The 11,589-nt window shown below is 41.7% G+C and overlaps 1 protein-coding gene across 1 annotated transcript; it reads right to left on the minus strand.

Annotated features, from left to right (window-relative positions):
- Window positions 1-737: 737 nt before the first annotated feature.
- On the minus strand, window positions 738-7,561 carry LOC137331601 (eotaxin-like). Its single transcript, XM_067995508.1, has 4 exons — window positions 7,391-7,561; window positions 7,133-7,253; window positions 4,689-4,766; window positions 738-2,194 (listed from the first exon to the last, which is right to left on the minus strand). The coding sequence occupies exons 1-4, from the start codon at window positions 7,464-7,466 to the stop codon at window positions 2,167-2,169; spliced, it is 303 nt and encodes a 100-aa protein (XP_067851609.1). The 5' UTR covers window positions 7,467-7,561; the 3' UTR covers window positions 738-2,166.
- Between the last annotated feature and the right edge of the window lie 4,028 nt (window positions 7,562-11,589).

Genomic DNA, 11,589 nt, shown 5'->3' on the forward strand with positions numbered 1-11,589 from the left:
TCAGCACTACGAGAAAGCACTGGTTCAACTCACAAGGTCCCACCAACAACAAATAAATGACTCATCGGGTAATCTGTTTTTGGTGGTTAAAGAAAAGAAAGAACTTGCATTTATATAGCACTTTTCATGATATCAGGATGTCCCAAAGTGCTTAACAGCAAATTAAGTACTTTTTAAGTGTAGTCACTGTTGTAGTTGAGGGAGAAATGTTGGCCAAGACACTGGAGAGTACCTTACCCTTCTTCAAATAGTGCCATGGAATCCTGTATGACCACTTGGAAAGGCAAGTAGGGGTTAGATTTGCTGTCTCATCCAGCAGATGGCACAATGACAATAAAGCACTTTTGTGTGATTACATGATCAAGTCGATAGGGCTATGAAACCATGACCTTCTGACTCAAAGGCTAATGTACTGCCAACTGAGCCAAACTGACATAAATGACTCCACGGAAAGACTAAGTGGATAATTCTTGAATCACAAAGTCATGGAAAAGGCTACAGTAAAACTTAACAGGGAGAGATTTTATTATATGTAGTCACTATAGGAAGTAATCTGTTAATAGCACTTGTAGTATCACTTCAATCAGAAAATAAAAGAAATGTTATGAGGATTTCTGTTTCCAAGGAAATTCATGGAAAATACTCTAGGATCTTATGTTGGAATATCATACCTGTAGAAATATGATTGCCATGTCAATGTTTGATTAGAGTGGTTTTAAGGAACACACATGAGGCAGTTTATTTGTATTACTACAATATCCTTTATTTGAAAACAAAAAAAAAAAATCCAAATTTGTAAAATAGAAAAATAAATGCGTAGCATAATTAGGAATGTACCTAGAATAAATTTCTCATGTATTAATGACTAATGCTGCCAAAGAAGACACTGTACTCCTACAGATTATATAGAATGGACAGAAGTGCCCTGGGGTCTAAATAATACTACTGCAGCCTCCCTGACACTGTTTTAATATGGCTGTATAATGCAAGAAAACTACATTAAAAATGGAACTCTTCTATTTATAATATTCCCTCTAGCTCATGATTAAATTGCAGCATTGCAATGCACTCTCAAGCATTGTTAGATCCATCCTTGTGTTCAAGCATCTAATGGTTGACATTCTAGGAACATAGCAACAGGAGTCGCCCATTCTGCCCCTCGAGTCTATTCTGCCATTCAATTACATCATGGCCAATCTGTACCTCAACTCCATTTACCCGCCTTAGCTCCATATCCCTTGATACCCTTACCTAATAAAAATAAAAATAAAAACATCCTAACTGAACGTTACATTGGATCAATATTGACATTCTGTCACATTTACTAAATGCTGCATATTATCACATATATCAAACATGCTGAAGACATCTCAGGAGCAGAACATCATTACTGCAAAAATAACCTTTCCACTTTAACTCCCTTATAACAGACTGGACTTCTGCAAATAAGACGTGGAATTCTGAGTGAAGCTCTTGTTTTGGAACCCTAGATCAAACAGTGCTCTCAGGTACCATATCATTGCCAATGTTGTAGAAAAGAAATCATAGAATCATAGAAAATTTACGGCACGGAAGGAGGCCAATCGGCCCATCATGTCCACGCCGGCTGAGAAACGAGCCACCCAGCCGAATCCCATTTTCCCGAATTTGGTCCGATAGAATCATAGAAAATTTCAAGCATTAAAATATTTTACTTCAGTTGTATTTCTATGTACAATTGTGCCTACTATAAGCTTTGAAGCATAGTACATAGAGTATTCCAAAGCGTAAAGCTTAGATAAGTAATAAAATTGAAAGGTTGTCGGATTACAGATAAAATATTCTGATTGATTCTAAAGGTAATCAGTTTTATTCCTGAGTAATCTGATTAAGCCCAAGTGCTATGATTGACTTGAGAACTCAATTCACAAGGTAAGAATAAATCAGTTTGATGTTCATTGTTAAAATTAACCTTCCAATCGTGGGTTTTGAAACGTTCAGAGAATTCAAATTTCCAGTGCAATTTTTACTTATGGTATTTGTTGATCATTATTATGAACAGAAGATTTGAGATTCATTGATTTTCTGTAAGAAATAGGTGACTAATCTAAACATTCTCAATACTGTGGAAAACACAGATATTTGCACAACTGAAAAATGCTGTGTGTCTTCATCCCTTTGTCACTGTTAGGCACTGCCAGTCTCCATTCTGTCACTTGAAGGAAAAAAAAATATAATAAGATAATATAATCTTAAAGCACTGACATGATCCTGTTAATGAACTTGGATGTTCGATAGGAATGAATAAATACAATACTGGGACACTCAGGAAAGAGAGATATTTGCCAATAATGAACAAGAGAAAGACAGATGCCAAGACTCAGAGAAAAATCAATATGAAATCTGGCACAGAGAGAGCGAGCGTGGGAAAGACGGATGAAACCGATCTTTTTTAAATTGAGAAACCTAGGTAAAAGGTCAAGGCCCATGGTTGAAGAGAGTGAAAGAAAAGATGAGGCAAATCAGGAATTAGTTATAAGATGATGTCAAGATTGTAAGAGAAGTAAAGACTGAGGGATGTAAGGAAGTCCACAGTGTTTGTGATCCTGGGAAAGGATGAGTTAAAGTAGGAGGCTGTATGATGAGTCTTGGCATCACCATGGATAAGATGCAGGGAGAAGCAAGACCATGTAGGATGGTAGAGTAGGAGGAACAAAATGCTAAGGAGCCCTCGTTACAGAAGTATCAATAAAATAGAGATAGAAAGGTTGTGAGAGAGAGGGAGGTTAGAAAATAGATGGAATGTGTATTAATAAAACTAGTAAAGTGTCGTGAGAAATTTACCTCAAAATTATGGGGCAATCCTGGATGAAGTCAGGAAAAAGCATGCTTAATGTGAAAACACCTGTTGGATGTTAGAACACAATCTTGCAGAATGGAAACTCGAAGGAGATTTGTTAACAAAAATCTGGTGCTGTTAAATATTTTCTTGTTAAATTGTGCCTTTTAACACAGCATAACCTTAAAGTTCAGCGCCAGGATCAACTGGACACAATACTCCAGCTGTGGCTGAACCAATGTTTTATAAAGGTTTATCATGACTTCCTTGCTTTTCTACTTTATACCTGTATTTATGAAGCCCAGGATCCCGTATGCTTTTTTAACCGCTTTCTCAACCTGCCCTGCCACCTTCAACGATTTGTTACATATCCCCAGATCTCTCTCTTCCCGTACCTCTTTTAGAATTGTGCCCCTTAGTTAATATTGCCTCTCCTCATTCTTCCTACCGAAATGTAACACCTCGCATTTTTCTGCATTAAATTTAATCTGCCACGTGTCCGCCCATGCCACAAGCCTGCCTATAACCACTTGAAGTCTATCACCATCTTCCTCACTGTTCGCTACCCTTACAAGTTTTGTGTCATCTGCAAATTTGGAAATTGTGCCCTGTACACCCAATCCAAGTCATTAATATATATCAAGAAAAGCAGTGGTCCCAGCACCGACCCCTTGGGAACACCACTGTACACCTCCCTCCAGTCCGAAAAACAACTGATCTCCACTATTCTCTGTTTCCTGTCACTTAGCCAATTCTGTATCCATGTTGCTACTGCCCCCTTTATTCCACGGGCCACAATCTTGATGATAAACCTACCATGTGGCACTTTATCAAATGCCTTTTGAAAGTCCATATACACCACATCAACTGTATTGCCTTTATCTACCCTCTCTGTTACCTCATCAAAAAACTATATCAAGTTAGTTAAACATGATTTGCCTTTAACAAATCCATGCTGGCTTTCCCTAAACAATCCACACCTGTCCAAGTGACTGCTAATTCTGTCCCGGATTATCGTTTCTAAAAGTTTCACCATTACCGAGGTTAAACTGACTGGCCTGTAATTGCTGGGTTTATCCTTACACCCTTTTGTGAACAAGGGTGTAACATTTGCAATTCTCCAGTTCTCTGGCACCACCCCGTATCTAAGGATGTTTGGAAGATTATGGTCAGTAGCTCCGCAATTTCCACTCTTACTTCCCTCAGCAACCTAGGATGCATCCCATCTGGACCGGGTGACTTAACTACTTTCAGTATAGCCAGCCTTTCTAGTTCCTCCTCTTTATCAATTTTTAGCCCATCAAGTATGTCGACTACATCTTCCTTTACTGAGCAGCATCTTCTTCTTTGGTAAAGACAGATTCAAAGTACTCATTTAGTACCTCAGCCATGTTTAATTGAAGGTACTTTTACTTTGGTGTGAGGGCTCCAGGAGATCAGTGCTTAAGTGGAGACCTCTGATTGTGCTCCCCCTCATTACTGTACCAGTGTGTCTCCAGTCACTATCAGAAGACCAATAGAGAGAAACCTGAATTTTTGGTATCTTCAATAGGTGCTCTCAAGACCAAGAAAGAATTCAGTCCTGGACACTATTTGAGTACCATGCGCCTCTCAGCGACAACACACTGTCAATATAAAAGTGCTCTTAACAAAGTTTATCGGCAGACAGAATTAATGAAAAATGCTAAAGTGAATCTTATTCTTTTTCACTGTTAAAAGAACTGGTGACACTTCCTGTTTAAGTGTGCTGGATATTTAGGCTGCAAATGCTTAGACCACAGCAGGACAATAAAAATTGCATTAAGCACTGAAAGTAAATACATAACTAGCCAAGCAGACAAACATCCTATTAACATTAAGTTCAACTTACTTGATCTCTCTGATCATATTTGGCACCCAACGTGCAGCAGGATTAGAACAGATGGGCCCTTTCTCCACTGTGTAGAAACTAAAACAGAAAAGAAATTAGAACAGTTTTAGAACTCTAAAGAAGTTAAATACAAAGAATTTTGTGCGTAGTTTAAACGCTTTAAGACTGGAACCATCAGCCATCATTGATGTGTAAAGTGCATTTTACTGCTCTTTATATATTCGGATAAATATAGGAATTTTCACTATAAGTAGGCATGTCACTACAATAGAAACACTATTGTATTCCTTATGACAGCGAAGTTACATGATTTGCACTTTCTCTTCCTGATAATTGGTATCTCATTGTTTAACCAAGTTCACTATAAGCAGGTTTCATGTGCGGAATGATTTTGTTTATTGATGCTTACAGCAAGACAGCACAGAAGAAAACAATGACAATAATGGGAAGTAGCCAGCGTTTATCTTTTTTTTACTTCATACGGCTGATTTTTGACTCTTGTAATGGAAGATTGGTGCTTATCCACACATTTACGTGACATTTCTTTAGATGAACGCTTAACATGTTTGTGTGGCATTCTCTAGTTCACTATTCTACCAGAGCTGTTAACCCATTTAAAATAAATGGTTAATGCCTTAAGTAGCAGTCAGAGTTACATCATCTGACCACATTTAGGTGTCTGTCTACTAATATCGCCAATAGTAATTTCTATGCTCATATGTAATTGTATATGTTAGTACAATGCCACACTCGCACTATTTACATGAACCCAGTCAGCAAGGTGGGAAACTCAGTGTTCCAGCCCGTTTAGATGCAAGCAAGGTTTTGCTGACTGTTTGTCAATAACAGACTTTGCCAATAAATGTCAGAATTTCTTGGGACATCAAGAAATGCTGGAATTTCCTGACCATTGGTGCTTATAGGAAATCAGCAAATACAACTATTTAGTTGGTTATTTTTCACGATTTACCATCACCATGTCAAAAGAAAACAGCCAATTTTTACTTTCAAATGTATTTATTCCCCCTCTCTCCCCATTCCCACCAGTTTTTGCCCTTAACTAATACTTCCCAGGCCCCAAAGCTCTGCTTCCCAGGCTCGCACCACTGATACTTTCAGCCATCCATTTGGAGCCATTTGGCTGAAGTTGGAGCTGGAAGGGGCTAAGCCTGCATTCCATTACTCTGTGGGGATTGCAACTGGCCTCTGCTGAGCACGTCTCTACAGCTGCCTGACGGAGATTGGGAACTCAGGCATGGATATTGAATCACTATCTCATCTGTTGTGTGTGTATGACTTGTGGGGCTGGGGTGGGTGGCGCAGAAATTAAACTTGAAACCCCCCCACCTGCCCCACTGCTATGCCATTGTGTGTTGTTGTACTTTGCCAATATGTTACATTTTATTTACATGCTCCTATTTTCCCCCTTCAAACCTTCTCTCCTGAAAATGGGCAATGTATGGGACATACGAAATTGACTGGCAGGAAAAGACCAGCTGGTCCATTAAGCCTGCTCCTCACCTCGTGATGGCTGGAGCTCATGAATCATGCCGGGGTGTGGCTCGACAACAACAATAGGGTACCACGCCCGGCTGGTCATTTTTATTGAGCACGTCAAGATGGTCCAGCCACAACTGGTGTATTGTATCCAGTTCTGGGCATCGCATTTTAGGAAAGATGTGAAGGTCTTAGAGAAGGTGCAGAAGAGATTTACTGGAACGATTCCAGGGATGAGGGACTTTAGTTGCGTGGATAGACTGGAGAAGCTGGGGTTGTTCTCCTTGAAACAGAGAAGGTTGCGAGGAGATTTGATAGAGGTATTCAAAATCATGAAGGATCTAGATAGAGTAGATAGAGAGAAACTGTTCCCCTTGGTGGAAGGGTCAAGAATCCGAGGACATAAATTTAAGGTGATTGGCAAAGAACCAAATGTGACATGAGGAAAAATTTTTTACACAGCGAGTGGTTAGGATCTGGAATACACTGCCTGAGGGAGTGGTGGAGGCAGATTCAATCATGGTCTTCAAAAGGGAACTGGATAAGTACTTGAAAGGAAAAAAATTGCAGGGCTATGGGGATAGGGCGGGGGAGTGGGACTAGCTGGATTGATTTCGCGTAGAGCTGGCGCAGACTCGATGGGCTGAATGACCTCCTTCCGTGCTGTAATCTTTCTATGATTCTATTTTGGCCAAGCACAATATCCTCCCTCAACCAACATCCAAACACTAGTAATTCCAGCAGAGATTCTGCTTGAAGATATATGCAGGACGAGGTATCAGATGGAAGCCGTTGTGTGGAACTCCACCCCAGCACCAATTGGAGCCTTCACAAGAGGAGAGAAGAAAATTGTAGGAGAAAAAACCCCCAAAAGCACCACTGGTTTTTAAAAGGTTCAACTAAATGTTGAACATTTGAAGATGGTTTGATTAAAAATAATTGCTTACATTACAGCTTCCACACATGGAGAAAGAGCATTCTGGATCCTATAATGTGTAATATTATAGGGGATTTTCCTCACAGACACTCTCTTGCAGCAATTGGTGATGACCCTGCTTGGCCGGAGATCTGAAAAACACAAGTGTTCTGTTTTAGTCTGAGATGAACCGTACAGAATGACTTTTACATCGTGCAACTTACGTTTCAAATCAAAAATTCTGTATCTATTCCTTAAATATAGTAGATTTTAAAAATGCAAAACTTACATGAGTTGCTTGACACAAAGACAGTGCTAAGTAGCAGGAAAATGACAACAATTTGGAGCGATCTGGTGGAAAGCATCGTAGACCCAGTGAGAAATGTCTCTTATTTGCAACCTGAGTCTTCAGCAGAAGCTGCAGCAGTGAGGTTAGAAATGACTTTGCCTTGATGTGCTTGCCATGGTTTACTTATTTCCCCTTTTTTGAAGCTGTCATGATCATGACAGGAAAGCGGTCTGCAGTCAGTGCCAATAACGTCAACTTGGTTTCGTTTGAATGAAATGTTACTTTCAAGTCTCGGTAGAAGGTAATTATTCATTTTTGAAAATCAAAACAACAAGTTCAGCTCTTTTGACTGATGACAACTTGTTCCACAGCTTTTCAAATATACATCCCTCTGTCGCAGTACATCTACAAATATAACCTGCTTCACATCTAATTCTCTAAGTTTTCCCTCTAATTTTTCCCCTTATCTTTCCTCTCCTGAAAGAAGTCGTCTTTTTTTTATATTCATTTCTGGGGATACGGACGTCGCTAGTGAGGCCAGCATATATTGCCCATCCTTAGTTGCCCTTGAGAAGATGGTGCTGGTCCTTCTATTTAAAACGCTGCAGTCCATGTGGTGAAGGTACTCCCACAGTGCTGTTAGGTAGGAAATTCCTGGAATTTGATCCAGTGATTATGAAGGAACATCCAAGTGGGGATGGTGTGTGACTTGGAGGTGATGTTGTTCCCATGCACCTGCTGCCCTTGTCCTTCTAGGTAGTGGTGGTCGCAGGTTTGGGAGGTGATATCGAAGTAGCATTAGTGAGTTGCTGCAGTGCAGCTACGGTACGCCAATGGTGGAGCGAGTGGATGTTTAAGATCTGTAAACAGCAGACTGCTTTGTTCTGGATGGTGACCAGCTTTTTGAGTGTTGTTGCAGCTGCACCCATCCAGGCAAGTGGACAGTATTCCATCACATTCCTGATTTGTGCCTTGTAGGTGGTCTATATTCATGCATTGTTCCTTGGGCACCAGCAGCCCGCCAATGCCTCAACCAAGTTGTGGTCTTCATGACCGAGGATGAACAGTGAGCTGGCCATTACAGCTGAGCCTGACCTTCTTCTAATCCTATGTTGTTTTTTCTTTCTCCCTCTGTAACCCAGATTGCTGAAGTGAGTTGAGCTGCCATGGCTGAAATAAGCTAACTTATTACAGATCTGAGGGTCGATTTTCCATAGTTGGTGAACACCAGAGCACAGTAATAGCACACAGTATGCCACATGACTGCCTGTGGTCCGAATGGCCAGAACTTCAGGGGTTGGCCATCATTAGTGATTCTGGACTTCAGTCGTCTACTGCTGGGATCTCACACGGTGGGATTTCCTGTGATGCTGCGGCAACTTGAAAGGTTGCAGCAGCCATTTAGAGGCAGGTATGTTTTTGGCGACACAAAATACTAGAGAGCCTGAAGATCATTGAAATAAGGAAGCAGCACATTAAGAACAACTGACTTCATGCTGCTGCAGTAAATGGTCAAAAGGTGGGTTGCTCTGTTCACTCTAGGGCAACCACCTTACAAGACGTTGGTGCAGAATTCCTGAGAGGAGAAAGAGTGAATGCCGTCTTCAATAATAAAAAAGAATTAAGAGCACATGAGGAAATGATTTGTCAACTGGAGAAAATCTGCTACGGTAAGGCCTCTGAACAATCCCTTATACCAAGAGGATGGGCAAAGTATGAATGCCACAAAGTATTTCCTAACAATGTGTTACACATTCGATACTGCTCTGTTCAAAGCACTCAAAGTTTTACAATTGTTTGATTGCTTAACATGCATGATCCGCACTATAGCAGAGCACATTTTGCAGCTGTTACTTTCAATTGGAACATTTATATCATCAAAGATGGGCACACAGAAAATTGTTCCACCAAACCTAGCCGGGTGATGCATGTACATTTACTCACACAAATACACAGATGGCCACTGCATGTGATCCTGACACTGCTGACATTTCAAGACTACTTCTCTGTGTGCAGGGCAAGATGGCACATAACAGGAGGGGGCAGACACATGTGGGAGGAGGTTATTACAATTTCAAGACCGAGAGGCATGATTTTATCAGGGATGCAGCAGGGGGGAATTCCTGACGGGAAACTCAGAATTACGGGTTTCCCAGACGTCCTTACAATTTTGACATAAGGCCGCCTTTTTTTTTGTATGTTTTCCGCCCAACAGGCCAGTCTAATTGACAGGCTGACTTCAGTCGGACAGGAGAAGAGGAAGGAAGAGGATGTGAAAAGGTAAGTGTTAGATGGGTGGGGGGTCATCGGGAGGGGTTTGGGAGTCTTCGGAGGGGGGGCTCAGTCATCTGGGGGGTTGGGGGTCACTGGGGGGGGACAGTCAAAGAGGTGAGGGGTCAGTCATCGGAGAGGGGGGGTCAGTCATCGGGGAGCTGGGTCATCAGGGAGGGGGATCAGTCATCAGTGGGGGGTCAGTCATCAGGGGGGTCAAAGTTCATGAGAGGGGTTGGACACCGTGGTGGGGGGCACAAATCGTGAGGGTGGGGTTGGAGATCGTGAGGGGGTCGGTCGATCACGTTTGTAGGGTCGCTGCAGGTAGGCTTGATCGGCCTGGGGGGGAAGTACTCCTGCTCTTCCGGGCTCACAAGCAGTGCTATAAAGACATTTACCTGCGGTTTTGGGCCTTCTCGCCTCCTCTCACATGGTGTGAAGGAGAAGGCCAGGGAATCCAGGCCCCCAGGGGCTAAAAGCAAAAAAACTGACTCCTTGAAAGCTTTTACTGACTGATTCGCCTCCTGAGAGCGGGTTGGTCTCCCACCCCTCAACCCGCCTCCATTAAAACCGCAAGTGGGTGGGTTGGGGCAGGTTTTAGATTTTTAAAATTATTACTGCCCCCCCCCTCATCCTGCCCCCTAACCCACCCATTTTTCCCATTTAAAATCATGCCCCTAGAGTCCCTTTGACAAGGTTATGCTGGGGACTATTAGTACGGAGAGTGTACAGGGATGGCAAGCAAGGATCATCCATGAGGCTCAGAGCTACTTCACTGGGGAAACACCTAAAAGGAGTAATAGGATAGTTTGTAGAAGACACACAACATACACTGTGGCCAAGGTGAAGCAACAAAGCACGACAACAACAACAACTTGCAATTATATAGAGCGTTTAACATAGTAAAACGTCCCAAGGCGCTTCACATGAGTGTTACGAAATGCGCGTACACATATCACTAACAATAGGAAAAAAATGGTTGCATTTTATTTTGGCTTAGTCCAGTGTTTAATTCCGACGGTGCAGAATAGGGGAGTTGGAGATCAAACGAAGGGCATCCAATGCAGTTGAGATAGTGCTGTGTTGTGTCACTTTATTGTGCACATGTGGGCAGAAGGCATCTCAGGGACTTTGACGTAGGTCTCCTTTATGAGAATCTGTGTCCTATTCTTCAGATATGTTTCAATATTGGCATCCTTAAGGTCAGTGTCAGTGTCCTGATCTGCCTTGCCCTTGGCGGGCCTTCTCCTCCTTTAGTACTTCAAGGTTAGGAATGTTTATATTGCAAAGTTCAACTCCTGGGATGGGGCCCGACAGTTGGGAGCTTAAATTGCAGAATTGACCACATAGTGTTGCAGCTCTATGTCCAACCCTGCACTCCCGTCGAGTGAGAGTGTGGTTTGGAAATAAACACAATTACCCCTAGAGTGTAGTAGTTATGTAACTGCTTGGTGTTAGCAAGAAAGAAAAGGAAAGAGAATAAACAAGAAAAGATCACAGATGACTTGTCAAAGACATTACACAACGGTGAATCAAGAACACCACAAAGGATGTTTAACCCAGAAGTTTAGAGGTAATATGACTTCATATTAAACCACATTCAAACCAACAGACCAGTCAGTTTAACTGACTAGGTGGGGAAACTTTTAGAAATGATAATCTGGTACAGAATTAGCAGTCACTTGGACAAGTGTGGATTGATTAGGGAAAGCCAGCATGGATTTGTTAAAGGCAAATCATATTTAACTAACTTGATAGAGTTTTCTGATGAGATAACAGAGAGGGTAGATGAGGGCAATGCAGTTGATGTGGTGCATATGGACTTTCAAAAGGATTTGATAAAGTGCTGCATAATAGGCTTGTCATCAAGATTGAAACTCATTGAATAAAGTATTGGCTAAGTAACAGGAACAAGAGAGTAGTGGTGA

Source organism: Heptranchias perlo, chromosome 13 (assembly GCF_035084215.1).
Source record: "Heptranchias perlo isolate sHepPer1 chromosome 13, sHepPer1.hap1, whole genome shotgun sequence".
Classification (NCBI taxonomy): Eukaryota; Metazoa; Chordata; class Chondrichthyes; order Hexanchiformes; family Hexanchidae; genus Heptranchias; species Heptranchias perlo.

What these genes read in the sequence shown, in the direction of transcription:
- LOC137331601 (XM_067995508.1), bottom strand. Translation starts at nt 7,466, where the DNA reads ATGCTTTCCACCAGATCGCTCCAAATTGTTGTCATTTTCCTGCTACTT. An exon ending in CTTTGTGTCAAGCAACTCAT is followed by an intron (nt 7,254 to 7,390) that starts GTAAGTTTTGCA and finishes TGTGTTTTTCAG; the next exon opens with ATCTCCGGCCAAGCAGGGTC. An exon ending in AATATGATCAGAGAGATCAA is followed by an intron (nt 2,195 to 4,688) that starts GTAAGTTGAACT and finishes TTTTCCTTCAAG; the next exon opens with TGACAGAATGGAGACTGGCA.